General features: G+C 42.5%; 1 protein-coding gene across 1 annotated transcript; it reads left to right on the forward strand.

The window, feature by feature from the left end:
- The first annotated feature begins 39 nt into the window (after positions 1-39).
- MRPL22 (mitochondrial ribosomal protein L22) lies at positions 40-5,924 on the forward strand. The gene is made up of 7 exons (XM_066329228.1): positions 40-91; positions 608-653; positions 1,886-2,021; positions 3,142-3,207; positions 3,525-3,602; positions 4,440-4,509; positions 5,627-5,924. Exons 1-7 carry the CDS (start codon positions 64-66, stop codon positions 5,836-5,838), a joined length of 636 nt encoding a protein of 211 aa, XP_066185325.1. The 5' UTR covers positions 40-63; the 3' UTR covers positions 5,839-5,924.
- The last annotated feature ends 11,457 nt before the right edge of the window (positions 5,925-17,381 follow it).

A 17,381-nucleotide genomic window follows, 5' to 3' on the forward strand; every position in this document is an offset into this window, starting at 1 on the left:
TCGCAAACCTCGCCCCTGCCCTTGTGCCCGCCCAGGGCGCTGCCGCAAAGCGCGGCCGGGAAGATGGCGGCGCCCTGGGTGCTGAGCGCGGGTGAGGCTGAGGGGACGCGGCACTGGTTTGGGAGGGTCAGCTTGAGAGGAGGCCAGCGGGTTGGTGGAGGGATGGAGCAGCTCTCGTATGAGGAAAGGCTGGGAGAATTGGGGTTGTTCAGCCTGGAGAAGTGAGGCGGGATCGAGATGCAGCTTTTCAGTGTCTGAAGGGAGCGTCCAGGAATGATGGAGTGGGAATATTTACAAGCACCTGAAGTGACAGGATAAGGGGGATGGCTTCAAACTGGCAACGAGTTAGATTAGATATTATGAAAAAAATTCTTCCCTCTGAGGGTGCTGAGGCCCTGGTACAGGTGCCCAGAGAACTGTGGCTGCCCCATCCCTGGCAGTGTTCAAGACCAGGCTGGACAGGACTTGGAGCAACCTGGGATAGTGGAAGGTGTCCTTGCCTATGGTGAGGGGTAGGACTGGATGGGCTTCAAGGTCCCTTCCAACCCAAAGCATTCTGTAATTTTATGCTTCTGTTCATGCCTCGTTCACTTTCCCTTCCCTTCAGGTGCTGCCTGGGCACGGGGACTCCTCAGCTGGGCACGGCCAGAGAGGTGAGTCTGCCTCTGTTCCCTGGCCCGTGGGACAGGCTTGGAAACCTGGAAACAGGTTTGGAAACCGTGCCCTGCTTGGGAACCTGGGGCTGAGTCTGGGGTCGCCTGGCTTGGCCATCTCACCAGTCCTGGAGCTGTGGGGAGTACAGCCCTGTGTTCACAGGGGTCACTCTCTGCCCCTGTGGTGTCTTTCTGTGTGTTCAGAGCTTGTGCCATGATGGAGGTGTCTCTCTCCTCACTTCTTTCTGTTGGACATCCATATTTTCTCTGACTTCAGGTGACAGTAATGTGGTTTCTGTACTGTCCTAGTCACTGATTTCCTTAGCTGTTGAAGTTTCCCCTCATTCTGGAGGAATCCCATAGTTGTGCTGTAGGAGCACTGCTACTACCAGCTGTATCCCTGCAAATAGCTGAAAAAATATTCCATGACATGGAAATAGGTGTATTATGCTAATCTCTGCTTATAGGATGTGAACAGTGGTGTCCAATGCCCTTTTGAAACTAATCAGCATGCTGTTTGCCTGGTATTTTTAAGGTGCACACAAAGACGTTCAAGGCTCAGTAAAACTCAGAGTACTTGGTCCTGAACTCCTCTGCTTCTTGCAGTCAAGGAGTGGCTGCTCACTGCTGCTTTATTCAGGCAGCAGGGGGCAAAATGTAGCCTGGTTTCTCAGAATCTTGAGGTGAACAAACTGCCTGAAAACTGATTTTATTGCTAACAGCTGTCTGGTTTTTGTATTGACTGGATTGTGTGTTGGAAGTAGTTTAGAACACCTCTCTTTTCAGATTTCATGGTGTTTATAAACCTCTAATGCTCTGAGATACTCAGCCCCTTTGAAAACCAGAAATTTTCACTGCTAAATATGTTGTTGGTAAAGGTTAAATAAGTGTGGAATGTACCTTGGGAAAGGTACAAATGGTTCGTGTGAGTCCTGAGCCCCACGAGAACATCAGAACAGAGGGGACTGTGACTTCGTGTGGCAATCTGAGGACACTTAATGTGGAATCTCGTTCCAGTATTCCTGGTTTGCTTTAAGCAGCTTGAGTCTTCTTGCTGAATTAAAAACCCTATTTAGCATAAACTACAAAGGACTTTAATAGTTTGGGTTTTTGAGTACACAAATGTGCCAGTTCTCTTTTTCAAGACAGCAAGTTCACAACGTTCCAGATAAACTGGGCAGGGAGAAAGAACTCTTGTGTCCAGCAGCTGAGGCTGTGCTCTTGTCTTGCAGGTGGCTGGCATCTGGTAGCCTCTTTCCTCTGTCATGCATCCACACAAGCACATCTCTGCAGAAAATTGGGAAGTGGGAGAAGAAGAACAGGATTGTTTACCCTCCCCAGCTGCCTGGGGAGCCTCGCAGACCAGCTGTAAGGATGCACTTGGGAATGTCCCTACCTGGGAATGTGTAGCAATTTCTGAACAGATTGTCACTGTCTGCACGGGGTGACTGCACAAGGCACTAGTTTGAAAGCTTATTTGCTCATTATTTAAGGTTTTATTTAGTTTGGCTGTATTGTAGAAGTTAATATCACATGGAAATTATATTGGAGCCTCAAGTTACTTGGAGCTGTTCACCTGCTCACTGTGTGGTTTGAGCTGTAAGAGGCCCATCCTCTGTGCAAGTTTCTGAACTATAAGGAGGTAGAAATGGTACTGTCAAAACCTGATGCTCTGGAATTCCATTGTTATAATTTTTCTTCATTAGGAATTGATGTGTTGTGGCTTCTGTTAGACACACTGCTCAGCAAAGTAGAAGTATTTATATCTCAAAAGAAATGGGTTTTTTAGGCATGTACTGTGTGGGCCATGAGCATTTCTTGATTGCTCTTGTGAACATTGTGGCCTAGGACAGAAATCCCTGCTGCAGACTGATGCAGTGTCTGTGAAAATGCAGCTATTGACAGACTTGTTTATTAAATCAGTGTTTTACGTGTTTATCAAGAGTGCCATCTCTTTCAAATTTGTATTGATGTTAGATTCCACCAGCTGGTGCTACTCCCTGTTAGCAATAGTATTAACTGGGTCTGTGGAGGCAGCTCTTTGTGCCAATCAAACTTGAAACCCTCTTCACTTCTGGACGGCTAATTAAGTTCATTCTGGTAATATTGTTTACTTGCTCTCCCAGTAAGTTGACTTGACAGCAGGGTAATATTTTTAAGGCTGAATGGGCATATCAATCTTTGCTTCTCAAGTGAAGAGAGAGAAAAAATGGTGATAGACCTTCTGATTATCCTTTTCAGAGACTACTGCTTATAAATTAAATGCCATAAGATTGTATTAAAATTTCTGTGTGCCCGCAACCTTTTTCTAGTGCTTTCAGTTTCAAATATCAAAGCTATCCCTGATATGCTCTTCTCATGGTAGGCAGAGCCATTCTTATTTTATTCCTAGTAAGAACATAGATTGTGGGGCAGACATGGATGCTCCATTCCTGTTTTCACAGCAGAACTACTCATCCTTTAACTTTTTTTTTTTTTTTCCCCCTAGGAAATATATCACTGTCGGAGGGAAATAAAATACAGCAAGGATAAGATGTGGTATCTGGCAAAACTGGTAAGCAAAGAGTACTTTGTAACTGTGCCTGAGAGAATGCAAAATTTAATTGCTGTATTTGTCTTAACAGCCTCATTGAATCACAGTTTAATCAGCATCTTTCTAGCAGAGTCCTGGGGATGAGCATGGATCTGGCCAGGGAATAGCTGTTTGTAGTTTGGTTTAACTGTAAAGTATTATACTGAAGAAATGGTAATTAAGGAAATTACAGTATTTTTGGGTTTTTATAATAGCTGTATAATTTAAGTAATGTCTTCTGAATAAGAGAAAGGAAATATTTGTAAATACAGAAGTTAATTTGAACACTTTGCTTGCAGATAAAAGGAATGTCCATTGATCAGGCTCTTGCTCAGCTGGAATTCAGTGACAAAAAGGGAGCAAAGGTGATCAAAGAGGTAAATAGCAGTATTCTTTAACACTCTTGGCTTCCAGAAAACTTTAAAATCAATACCTGTCACCAGAAGTTTGGAGGTGTTTCTACTTCTGTGGGTTTTTGTGTTTCAAGTAAGCCTGTTGTGACTACATCCCAACAACATATTTTTGTTGCAGACATGTAATGTTGTGACTTATGAATATGTTGGGGTCACTTGTGCTAGCTGTTCTGGTTTGTCATGGTGGTAAATTCCATGTGGGTGTCCTCTTCAGCAGAGTTTGGTGTTAAGTTCATGGTAAAAGGTGCAGAATCGTGGTCACTAGTGGCTGCTACATCTCTGTGCTTTGGTTCTTGAACTGTAAGAGATGAAAGATAGTATTAAGGAGAGGACTGAGTTCTGTAAAGGCACAAAAGCTCTGAATACACCATAGTAGTTTGAATTCTCAAATTACTCATTTTCTTGGCTGAAGCATTGATTTCTGATACAATTATGGCAAGGAAATGTCCTGTATTAGCTAAAAATATTGAATGGACCAAGTTAATTTTGCTTGGAATTTCTAGTCAGATGTCTAATTACACAAAGGTCCATGGATGGAAGGCTGACAAATGCTGCTGGAAACCATCTTTTCCACTCCCTTTCTCTCCCAAAAATGTAATAAAATCATCCTGAGGCTTTTTCATTCTATGCAAGGAACATCCTTATGTAAAAGATGCTTGTCTTTTAACAGTTTTTATCTCTATAAAATACTTTTTCTGTAACTGACTTAAACTTGCAATTTCTTTCATGTTATCTAGAGATAAGAAATAGCATTGCTTAAATTCCTCCTCAGTATTTCCATTTCTTTTCCTTTTATTACAGGTTCTGTTAGAAGCACAGGAAATGGCTGTAAGAAAGCACAATGTGGAATTCAAATCAAATTTACACATAGGTACATTTTTTTAATTTAGTGTATTAGAAAAAAATGTCATCCTACTCTATCCTACCCTATGAAAATGCTTTATATTTAATAAGATTTTGATGCTTGAAATCGCCAGAAGTGAATAGAGGACAGTTTCTGTTAAACTTAACTTTACCAAACACGAAAGGCACATGTTTGCAAATTTTTAAGATGAATGTATCAATCTGAGAGTGGAATTTCTGCTCGCTATTGAGCAGAAGGTCCTGAAGAGGAAAGGTGCTTGACACAAATATGAAAGATTGGACAACAAGAAGTGTTTATAATGTTGCCAGTCAGAGATGCTGGAAGCTTTGTCTGTGGCTGCTACAACTTGATTTACAGGATCAAAGTTAAACTTCCATCAGACACAGTATAAAAGTAAAATGAGTAATGACAGTAAACTTCTTAATAAAAAGACTTGTCTGTAGATAATTTTCAGGATAGGCTTGTAATAACTAAAGTGCTTTTTAACCTACAAAAATGTTAGAGAAATGTTTACTCTTAGGTGTTTTGGGACCCAAGGAAAAATATTCTCATTTTGTCTAAGAGGGGATAAATTTTACTAAACTGACCTCATAAGCTTAAAGTCACCTGGACTGTAGAGAGATTTGATTGGAATTCTTTGGAGCCTTCCAGGCCTCTGCCACATGAAGGCTCAGCTGTAGTGCAGGACTGGATGTGCAGATAATGAAAATACCTGTGATGAATGCAATAAAGGGAGAAAGGAGGGAAAATGAAGTCTGTAAGACTTCACAGGAATTCATGAGACAAACTACTGAAAGGCAGTGAAACGAATACCACCTTCAGAAGAGCTGTATAATCTAGTAAGTGCTCAGTGTGATTTGTCCTTCACCACATATTTATCTTCATGTGCCTGCTTTCTAAATCCACCTTTCTGGTGCTCCCGAAGGGCGTTAATGCAGCTCACGGGCTCCTCTGTAGCAGCGATCCGCTAAATGCAACACAAGAAAGATGGAGGGGAGAATCCCGAGCAGAATTAACTTTCTAGAAGCAGCCATGAAAAATACCCTGGCAAGACAAGGTGTTTTATTGCAGCTGTAGCAGTTTGTTCTGGACTGAATAATCTTCCCTCTCCTCTTTCCCTCAGCGGAGTCGCAGACGGGCAGGGGCCGCTACGTGAAGCGCCTGCGGTGCCACGGCAAGGGCATGTTTGGCATGATGAAGATCAGCAGGTGCCACTACTTTGTGAAGCTGGTGGAAGGTCCTCCTCCTCCCCCAGAGCCACCAAAGACTGGCTTTGAGCAAGCAAAGGAATACGTGCAGCAGCTGAGAAACAGAACCCTTGTTCATACACTGTGACACACTTCAGTGTCTGTATGGTGTGTGTATCTCCTTCTTAGGCAATGCAATTATGTAAAGGAATCATTAAAGTCACGGATTAGTTATGTCTTTGGTGCTGCTGGAGCTGGATGATGTGAGAAAAATGATGGGGTTTTTTTCTTATTTGTCAAATCATGGGTATGTAAAAATCTTGGAGCTGCAGATGTTACTTTTTCTGAGTTACTTGGACCACAGCATTTGAGCTCAGCCCTGGGCTGTCAAATCTAAAACGTATGGTGCTGTTACAAAGCCTGGTGTCTCTGTTATGTATGATGGGCCTTTCATTGTAGAACTGGACTTGACAGTCATGTTGCGAGATCAAGCCTCAAACTAAAAATTGCCGTCTTAAAGTAGTTACAACACTGGAAAAAAGCAAGTAATAGTGGACAAAACCAAGTAACAATATCAGAATACCAGACATCAAGTTGTGGTTTGTCTGGGCTGTAATAGCCTTTGTTGTGTGTCTTGAGCATTGTGTCTGGGAGTGGGAAATAAAAAAATCTTTGGAAGTTCAGGCTTTGGCAGTCAGTAGGTGGCAATATTTAGTTTGTCACGGAGGAAGTGGCAGTGAAAACTTCCAGAATGGTCAAACTGTTTTGGATTTTGCCATTAATAATCTGATACAGGCATGGAGTTCAGGCTGTTCTCTCTGGTAATTCATTGTGGGTAACAGGCAAAATATGGAGAAAAGCCTTTTTGGGTGAAGAGTGAACTAATTCTGCATTGTCTGGAAACAAATTGCTTTTGTAATATTGAGGAAAGTGAAACACTCCATGGATTTAATATGAAACGGCTTCTTGCACATACAAATCAGGCTTTCAGTTCCCTGAAAACAATCCCATTTTTATCATTACTTCTTTGAAGAGAAAAAGACTGATAGGAAACATCTCATTTCATTTGGTCAGATTTTCATATTAAGATGTCCAGAACTGATGAACATCAGCATACAAACAGAATGAGCAGCTGCTTGCATGTGCAAATGTCTGATATGGAGACTTTTCTTTTCCATTCTGGGAACATTAAAGTGGGAGATAGATTGCTTACCTAATTTGGGTTCTTTTACCACAAAAACTCACAGTAGCTTTTTTTACATGTGTTTACTTTGATCAGTACTTGGATGATGGCAAAGGGACAGTTCCTATAAGGAAACAAATTATTGTCCTAAAGTACAGAGTGATTTCTTTTGGCTACCACAGAAAGGGTCTCATGATGTTAAAAGAGTGTTAGGGGATGGTGAAGTTACACAAGAAGCACATTGAGAGCTCTGTACCGTTTATGGGGGCCTATTTGCAGTCTGGTTTTCTGCAGTGCTCTTTCAAACACATTTCTTGCTGTAAAGCCACGATTTAGTCACTTGCCTGAAAGGTGTGTTCTGATAAAACTCTCTATCTCTGCAGTCCCTGATGTGTGTTTGAAGAACTGTTTCTGTTGTACTGTGATAAACAACTGTGCTGGGCTCTGCCAGCTGCCCTTTAACTTCTCTGTCAGAAGGAATCTCTTACAAGTTGTAGCGAACTTGGATTGTTTATCATCTTTTTGGGGATCACTGATCTGGGAGAAGACTAAAGCATTGCAAAATAATCCAAATTTAATAAGCACTCACATGTTTTACACTTAGATACATCTAAATATCTAAAACCTGGCTTCTAGGAATTCTATTCCAGTACCTATTAGTCCTGCATGCTGTAGAGTTTGCGTTAGATCCTTTCTGGACTCCAGAAAAGGCTGTATCCTTAGAGATATTATTACTCTGGTTATGAATCCACAGACAGAGAAGTGAGAATGTGACTGATGTGCTTTCCAGCTTCTTTAGGATTTGTGGGTGGCCCTGAAAGTCCTTTAAACAAACAGACCTGGGCTTTAAAATTTTTTCAGTTAAAAAGCAAGGTTGTTGCTTGTTCTTGTTTTCTTCCTCGAGACTGTAAGTGGGAAAAACTCATTTTTAGCATGTTTTTAGTATTCTTCTATTCCTTATTGCCATTTTCTGCTACCTTAAACATGCATAACTCAGAGCTGATCTTTATGGTGCTGGCTAAAGGAGCTCTACAGCTGTGTCTGTGACAGGAGTGATGGGAGATGGGTGAGGTGAGGAACTGGCTTGGTCTCTGCCTTTCCCTGGTGGGATGGTAAAAATCTCTGGAGTGGTTTCCATGGTAGGTCCATCAGAATCCTGAGAACCTAACCTTTTCCATTTCAGTAAGATCTAGTGACACAGCTTTCTACTGACAAGTTCTAGATACGGTTCTATATTTATAAATTTTAGAGGTTTGATTCTACTGTGCTTTCCTGGTAGTTAGTACATCTGCACCTCAGGTGTTTGGAACAGATTCAGACACAAAATCCCATGCTAACTGCAATAAGCCTTTAGCAGACCATTTATTATAAAAGAATGTTTTAAAATGGACTGTCACCAGAAGGGATGGAGAGGCAGTGAGGCCTCCACTTGGTGCTGATTTCCTGAGTAACATCTGGGGGCACTGTAAACTCACCACTGGTGTGGGTTTGTGCTGGTGGTATGGAAGCAGGAGAAAGGAGCAAGTACACGTGGAGATGTAGTGAGGCTTCAGGGAAATCTGGGGAGAGCAGAACTGTGAGCTCTGCTCAGAAATGTGAGATTTAACTGAGGAGAAACATGTAAACCTGCTGTTGGGCTTTCTCATAAAAATTTTGATGTATCCAGTGAGAAAGAAGAAGTACTTTTAGTCTTGCAGCCTGATCTCTTTATGGATGTTTGTGGTTGTTTGGTTTTTTTTTTCCTTTTTGAGACTTCTGGGCAGTTATTAATGAGGTGGTTCATCAAAGGTAGAGTAAGAAAGGCTCATGATTGTAGTTCTATAATGATCATCATCCTTTTTTAAACATGGAAGAGAAATCAGAATGTGAGAGTCCGTGGCTGGACCGTTGGGTGCCGCTGGTCCTGGCCAGGTCTGTGCTGGGAGCTGCTGTGGGGAGGTGGGTGGGCTGCACTGAGGCCCAGCAGGTACCTGGGCACTGGCAGGTGTGTTCTGCCTGGTGCTTCAGCCCTGTTGCTGTACCTGCTGTGAACTTTGCTCAACCAAGGTCGTGCAGTGCAAATCCTGTGATTCCCTGTTGGCACGAGCAGGAGCTGTGTGACAGTCCTGTCTTGTCTGCACTGCGCTGTCACTTGGGAAATCCTTCAGTCACTGGAGTGAAGGAACAATAGGAATCACTGCTTCCTGCCAGTCCCTATGAAAATCCACTGCTGGGATGCTGGAAAGTAATTTGCAAACTGAATTCTGCTTTGAATAGAAATAAGGTTACTCCTAATGTCCTCAGTGAACCACAGAAACAGAGTTTGACATTCCCCAGCGTATGAGCTACAGCCCTGCTGAAAAGGCCCCAAGTTCAGGCTCTTCAAAGAACAAGCCTTTATTGCTGAATGACATCTATACAGCAGCACTTCAGCCATGTAATTTAAAATAATTAAAAGCTGAACAAAGTCAGTGACTGTAATGGCAGAAATAATCACACAAGTTGCTATTTGCCAGAGCCTTACATGGTGAAAATAACTTGAGGAAAAAGTTTCAGGGACTGACTTTTGAGTACTTAGACTGAAGTAAGGAGCAAGATATCTCTTGGGAGTAGTGAGTGAATGCAGAGCTCATTTTGTATTTACTCTGTAACATCAACACTCTACTTGTTTCAAGGAAGTTGTACATTAGTACAGAGGGCAGGCTGCCATTGAAGGGACTAAGCCAAGGAGAGCCTGACTCCACCTTGGGTAAATTAGACATTCACCTCAGGAGTATTAGCTGAGCAAATTAACCTAAAAGTCTGTGTAATACACTTGAAAACAATGACAAAACGTGGGACAGGGCATCTGAATAACTGCTGCATCTGTGGGTGGTGCTTGTGTGTATTGCACAGCAGTGCAGACATCAAGCTTTGTGTGGTAAAGGACCTGTGGCACCCATGTTCCAGCTCTCAGTGCTTTTCTGTTTACACTAATGGGGACTCCTTTACTGCTAGGAATTTATCTGCTATGTGGGTGACAATTTTCTATCCTAATAAAAAAGTTGTAAACCACTGCTCTGACTTCTGTTATTAATCAAACTCTGATGCCAGCTAAGAGTGGAGTAAAGACATTTGTACATGCTGTTGTAGGAAACTCCATCCATGTGTGCAGCTAATAAGCTGGGAAATGTGTCTACAACTCTCTTATTGATTATCACCTTCAGAGCAAGGCAAACATGGGTCCTTACTGTATGCTGACTGTGTAAATTAAAACTTTATTTAAAGGAAAGCAGAGTGAGATGCACTGCACTGGGCCAGTACAGGATTGGTGTTGAAAACCAGCTTCTCTAGATGCCCAACTCCTTGCCTTCTTTCTTCCCCACTTTAGATTCCCAACAGTGCATTAAGATGAACTCAATAGTTAGTAAATTTTCCCCTGTGTAGTTTACAATCTCAAGGTTATGGGCTAGAACAAGTAGTGTCATGCTATAAATCAGGTGTAATGGAACAGCTTGGGAGAGTGCACAGGAGTCCATCCTCCTCACACTGTGTTTGTCCTAAAACTCTGAAGGTAGAGCTGGCATGAGCCCAGAAACCCCCACAAACGGCTGATTAATAATTAATAATAAGCCTTCTGCTACTACCTCTCTATTGACAGGTGAATGAGGCAAGACAAGTTTCATGTTCTAGGCGAATTCTGGAGAATTTGGGTGTGCCACAACCATAACTGAGGTGCCCTTAGGAGGGGAGGTAGATTCCGAAGTCAGGGAAGGGAAGGGGCAAAATTATTTGAAACTTGGGTTTACTTTGTGCTGACTCGAGTCAAGAGCAAGAATCAGAAATCTGGTGCAGTTGCACCTGGTTTACCTCCAGAAGTCAGTGAAAATTTCTGAGATCAAGGCAATACCAAATGAACTATTGGCTGAGTAGCCAGAAGTGTCTGCATTTGTCTGTAGTATGTCACACTTCAAAGCAGACATTCCCAGCTGTTCTCATCAAGTCTGAGGTGTTTCAGAGATACTCTTCATTTTTCTTTTGCTCTTATTATCTGTCTCTTTAGGGGGCCTGTACTCACTGCTTTTGTAGGGATGGATGCTTGGAAAGCAATTATTGTTCATCTTCTCCATCTGTTGTGATGCTGGATATGCCTGTCTTTTTGAAGGCTTTCAGAGTCTGTGCTGGGAATGCAGTTCTCTTCCTAGTGTTGAGAGATTTGTATTTTTAATGGGTATTTGTTTTATCTATCACATGCTAGATTTATTCACTTGATAATCTCTCAGCAACACGGGCAATCTTCTCATGTCCTGATCTAGTATGCAGGGGTTGCATTCATTTAACAGTTTGGCTTTGGGCTGAGATAGCCATGAGAGGTAAATCCTGCCGTGTGCTGAGTGTGCTCACCACCCCCAGGGCAGCAGGGCCTTGCAGGGAGCTGCAGCTGCGCTCAGGATTCTGCCCTTAGAGGCTTTCTTTACACATGTAATAGATGAATAAGTTACTGTGTGGTGCATGTCTTTCCTTCCCAGACCATGCCCTTCTTTAATATGATTTCTTGTTGATAAGTGAGGCTTCTTGATGGAATTTTTGCAATGACTGCCTGTGCTCAGTTAACCACTTTTGGATATCCCAGGAGGTTTTTTTTTTACATCCATCTGCTTTGATACAAAACAAAGGCATTCTTCCTTCTTCAAGCTGTGTTTTGTTAAAGTTAGTTGGAAAAGGAGGTGGAAAAACAAACAAAACTACTTTAATAAAGTGACATTTCTGCCCCACTTCAGCACAGTCCTGGAATAAACTCAGTATCATTTTGCTGAATGTAAGATATTAACATTTCTTTCTATCTACAGCAGGGAAAAACAACGGGTCTTTTGTTCCCTGACACAGAATTTTCCAACTTATTACTCACTTAAAAAAAAAAAAAAACACACACACAAAAAAAAAAAAAAAAAAAAACAAAAACAACCCTCCAAAAACAATTCAGATCCTTTATCACACAGTATCCTATCTTTATTTCTCAGAGATATTTTCAGATGTTATGTTTGTTCCTGATAGCAATCGCAGGGGCAAAATCTTGGGTTTCAGTAGGAGGCTGATAATAAATCTTTCTGATATGGTTCTGGGAAAGGCAGGGCAGTGGGGGTGATGACCCAGGGGTGCTTCCTGTACCCACAAGGTGAAAAGCAACAGCAGCCCCTGTGGTTGACAGTTCCTTGGCACAACTGTGACTTTGGCAAGTCAATACCCTCATGGCACTGACAGCATAAACATTTTGTGGCAACTGTGCGAAGCAGGCAGCCAATTATTTTACTAATGATTTCTTCTCACTGCTCTCCTCCTCCTCCATCTGCCCTCGAGAGAGAAACTTTCTCCCCTGTACTTTGCCCTCATGGATAATGGCAATAATGTTTTCTTTCTGTAAAAATGTGGTGCTAACACTGCAGTAGCCTGTGCTGTGTGACTTGGCTGTGTGATACCAGTTCTCCCCTAAGTTCCCCCACTTTCTCAGACATTTCTAGATCCTAGAAATGACATTTCTAGACTGCGGTAGCTGTGGCAGGGATAATCTGAATTTGCATCCCCAGTGGCTCCTCTCTGAGCTCCATCCTGCAGGTACCAGATTTCTGTCAGCCCCTGAGCTACCTGGGCTAAAGTGAGGGGAAGCATTCAGCAGTGAAAAGGTAACTTCAGATGCTCCTCCATCGATTTTAAAAGGAGAGGGGTCCAGCTTCCCAACTGAAGACTGTCCTTTGCCTCACCACTCCTGTCAGCTGTGGAATCCAATACAGCACTTCCATCTAGAGACAGTGATGAAGTGGTTATTAAATGCAATAGAAATCATTCAGGCCCCTTTTGATTAAAAGTTTCACTCTTATCTCTCTGGCTTTCTATGTTTTTTGAAAAGAGTTCGGCAGAGACACAGAGCCAGGGAGGGAAACACTTCCTTGCTTTGTTGCTTTGAGGGGATGGGGCTTTCAAGCACACAAACGTAGTGTTTGCCTCTAAAACAAATGTTTGATATATTAAAATACAAATCGTGACCTTGAGAGAGGAGACCCTTTCCTACCCAGCCTGGGCATTTGAGCAGTGATCCAAGTGCATTAAAGTGTGGGGAAATGTCATCTCCTGGGTATTCATCATGGAATAAAGCACCAAACATTTAGGAAATAACCATTACTTTGCATATAACACATGCCAGAGAAAGAGTGTGAAAAAAAGTCATCACCCTTCTATCAGCCAGCTCTTTTGAATAAAAACATAAAATATTAATTTAAATCAACTGAAAGGCATTAAGAACTTGATGTTCTCCTTGCCCCAGAAGTACTCTGCTGATAAGAAACAAATTAAAAATGCAGAGTTTTCAAATAGCAAAAATGCTGCATATTTTAAATGAAGTTGGTCTTTTTATGTATAGCGTTTTGGACTAAAAAAAATAATATTAAATGCACATAAAAATGATTACTGTAAATGGTGAAGACATCAAAGTTTGGCATCAAAGTTAAATGAAAGCACTTGGAAGTCTGTTTGTTTGATCTGTACATAAATAAGCTTAAAAAGAAGCCAGGGCACTCTTACACAGCTGGAACTGGGTAGCCAGTTCAACTTCCTCTGCATCCCAGAGATTCCCAAAGTAGGTTAGATCCGAACATGGTCAGTATTTTTGTTGGGATTTCTGTGTTTGCCCAGCATGCTTCTCTGCCAATGCACCAGGGAAAATGAGTTGGCAGTAAACACAAAGTTATAGATTCTTATAAAACACAGAGTGAATGAACTCCAGGACAATGAAATAAATGCCTCTTTCCTCTTCTGGTGTTGGTATGAGGGTTATCAAAACGGAGGTGAAAGATGAGTCCTTGACCTTGTTGAAGCCAAGGCTCTTATTGTTAACTGTTATTCCTCCTGGTTGTGTTTCACTCCCCATTCCTGGGTTGGCAAGAAGTGTGAATTAGGAATATGGGTCAGAGCTCTGTTAATTTATATCAGCTAAAGAACTGCTACAGAACTAAGCCATGTCAATGTTCAGTTCGTTTTAGTTTGCTCTTAGAAGAAAAAAAAAAAAAAAACCCAAAACAAAAACAAACACCCCCTCCTCCCCCACCAAAAACCCCCCAAAAACCCACAACAGCAACAAACTTGAGACGTGAGATCTGCAGGAAAATGTGGGACTTAGTGCCTTTCACCAGAAGCTCCCACTGTGATGAACTCCTGCAGGAACCTGCTCCTCTGGGAGCTCTTTGGGTTTAGTGCAAATGTGAGACCTTTATCTGAGAGAGCCCAACTTCAGCTCATTTAGTTTGGGAACTGCAGGTTGTAAGCAACTAGAAACAAGACTTCAAAGAAAACCTCCTTGGCTCCTGTGACTTCTGTTTAGCAACTCAGACCTTTGGGATCAGCAGACTTTCAGTGCTTAAGGGTGCATGGCAGTAAGTAAAACTTGTTCTTAAAACCTCTACAAATTTACCCTGTTTCATTTGGCTTCTAATCAGGGCTCCTCTATCACAAACCTTTCCCCAGAACCCCAAGCTGGAGCTGCCTGTGGCTCTGGGGTCCAAAGGAAGATGTTCTGCTTTGAGGAGCAGCTTGAAAGGCCATGTGTTACCTGACACAGGAGATCATGCTGCTCACACCTGGCCTGTGTTTGTAGCCCTGGAGTTAAATGTGCATCCTGCTCAGGAGGCACATCTGAGCCTCTGTGCCTTTGGAGATGGTGACTTCAAGGCTTCTGCAGGGGCTGCTGCATGAGGTCACTGTGGGGCAGCCAGTGAGGAAAGTCTTAGTAGAGGACTTGCCCTTCAAAAATTCAGCTACAGCCTCAGGGTGTGTGTGCCTCTGATTTACAAAGGTTTTTTTCTTTCTCTGTTGAGAAAGTCAAAATTTTCCTACCTCCACGTTCTTTTCCATTCAAGAGTTCCACAATATGTCCCCCAAAACAATTAATTATCTTGTTAAAGCAGGGTTTCTTTTTCTTCCTGAAAATTTCCCCTGTCAAGAGCTAGAAGGAGAAACCTAAAGTCTCTGGATCACTTTCCATTTTCTTGCTGTGAGTGGGAGTGCGGGAAAGATGCTTTTAATGAAAATAGCTATTTTTTTTTAAGTGAGAGAAATAAAAAACCTCCATTGGAATGAAAACACAGCCTGCGTCCTCCCAGAGGGGTGGCAGCTGAGGTGGCAGGCTGCAATTTAGCACTGTGCTCTGCTCTTAGGGCAATATGCTGCTTTTTTATTTGGTGAGCCCAAATTTCACGGGAGCCCAGTGAGAGGGTGGCTGGGTCAGGGGTGGGTGGTCAGGATGTGCTCACCCTCAGTGTGCTGCTGAAGCTGCTGGGCTTACCTGCTCTGAGGGTGTCAGGCAGCTTTTCAGCCTGCTTTCCTGCCTCTTGCAGGTGTTTTAATTGCAGCTGCCACTTAGCAGCATCTAGTTTGTTTTAGTTTTGTACAGTATTCTCCACTGCTTCCAGTTAGTGCCAGGTTGAATTTCACAGGGACCTGCAATGCATCCCAAGAGAGGGCGGGAGCAAGGAGGCTGCAGAAACAGGCAGTGTCGACAAAAGGCTCTCAGCACATGGCAAGCTGGTTTTCAGGGGTGAAATTAGCTCAGAAATCCTCAAGGTTTTGCTTTGTGGACAAGAGGAAAAACCAGGAGGACTCAGTGCTATCACCTGCATCTCCCTTGCCTAGGAGATCTTCTGTGCAAGTGCAATAAATTTGTTTTCCTGTGAATGCAAGAGAGCCCTTGAAATAATCTCATTCCAATCCCTCTTGTTATTTTTAATGGATTCCAGGATGAGCTGGTTTCTATGTGTAGCTTTTTTACATACAAATTTGGGTTTGAACCCAGCTGAATATTCAGTCCAATTAAAAGCACAGTCTTTGCTAAAGCAGAGGCAAGGGGAACAGTGCAGAAGTCTTTCATGCAAATGAACGAAACAATGAAAACAGGAGGACTGAATATTTGTTATTCATACATATTCTTACAGGTAATTATTGTGATTTCATTGCAAAAACTGCCCACTTTAAGAAGAACTGATTGTATTCTAATAAGTACTTGTTTATTAAACTTCCAGTGACTGAAGTTGAATATGAATTATTAAAATGTCTGTGAGGTGCAGGGTTGTTTTTCCTTTGCCAGGTGTCTGTGAAAAGTAAAAACAACCAGAAAACAAGCAGCACGAGGGGCAAAATGTAAAAGAAGAACTGGCCCTGGATCAATGGTCGCAATCCTGCTGGCCACAAGACAGGATCCCCAAATTCTGCCAGCAAAGTCAGAGCTCTGTCACCTGCAGGACAGGGGTGGGGAAGGGTCTGCACTGCCCAGGGAAGCCAGCTGAGTGTTTTCTGCTCTCCTAGACTTCTGTAAGGCTGAGATATATATTTCCCTTGAGAAATAAGAGGCGATTCAGGTGGGAATGAGAACACCAGGAGCGCAAAGCTAAAGGGCAGGTGTGTTGCAGCACATGACAAAGAAAGGGAGAGAAGGGAGTGGGCTGTGAGGACAAGTGGCAGCTGTCTGTCTGTAAAAGGCACAGTGTACCCCTCAATTTCCAAATACCAAAAGGATTTAGATTTGGAAGTAATAACAGAGCAAGGGAAGCCTGGGGAACTTGATAGATTTATTCTTGTAAGAGGTTAATGGCTTAGCCCTTAAAATGTACCAGAAAATGCAAGGAGGTTTATGTGATGACTTTGACACATTCTGGCAATAAATGCAATGTGAAGATGTTCCCTCCATTTGCCTTAAGCCTTTGACTTCACTCTGCCACTGTAGGAAACTGTACGTAAGAAAAAAAGAGCAAATGTGAATTTGTTGCAAAATAAATGTGTTTTTCTTTAGCATAGTTTACTCCAGGAGGGAAGTTCTTGCCTCTGTGTTGGTATCTCCCAGGCTTCCCAGCAGTGTCAGGAGCTGTTGACCAGGTTTGAGAATGAGTGTGGAAGAGATTGAAGCTTACAGAAAATTAGTGAGAGGAAGAAGGGAGATCCTGTAAGCACCTGAAAAAGAAAAGCTCTGATGCTTTCCAGAAAAGAGACCTTATCCTGGCCCTACTCCAGGAAAACTCTCACCTGAATTCCCACCTTCCTAAAGCATGAAGTCCATCAGTCACTTGACATAAAAGTAGAAAATCAAACTAAATTTTTTTTTTTTTTTTTTTTTTTTTTTTTTTTTGCTAATGTGTGTGAATTCTGGAGAACTATGAAACCAAAATATCCTGAACAGGTGATCCTCCTGATCCTGACCAGCACCTGTGCAATTGCAGGCTTTAATTTGCCCTGATTCCTGGGAGTTTGCTGCGTGGTTGTACAATTTTGTCTGAGAGAAATGCAAGTCCAAAGATTCTTCTTTAAGCCCAAGAACCTGCTGGGTGTCAGAACACAGGTACAGTCACATCCATATCTTTGATTGCTGGTTATTCATGAGGTGCTGCAGGCATCTGTGCCTTTTCAGCAGAGTTCCCTGCTGTGTAGTCCTGCTTCTGTCAGTCTCCCAGTAGAAAAACACGCTTTGGCCCAGTGATGTCTGCACTGCTGTTTTCTTCACCCTGCTCATATTC

This window comes from Sylvia atricapilla, chromosome 14 (genome assembly GCF_009819655.1).
Source record: "Sylvia atricapilla isolate bSylAtr1 chromosome 14, bSylAtr1.pri, whole genome shotgun sequence".
Classification (NCBI taxonomy): Eukaryota; Metazoa; Chordata; class Aves; order Passeriformes; family Sylviidae; genus Sylvia; species Sylvia atricapilla.

Excerpts from the sequence above, each read along its gene's own strand:
- MRPL22 (XM_066329228.1), top strand. The coding sequence starts at position 64 with ATGGCGGCGCCCTGGGTGCTGAGCGCGG. Across the intron at positions 92-607 it reads GCCCTGGGTGCTGAGCGCGG|GTGCTGCCTGGGCACGGGGA; the intron begins GTGAGGCTGAGG and ends CCTTCCCTTCAG. Across the intron at positions 4,510-5,626 it reads CAAATCAAATTTACACATAG|CGGAGTCGCAGACGGGCAGG; the intron begins GTACATTTTTTT and ends TCTTTCCCTCAG.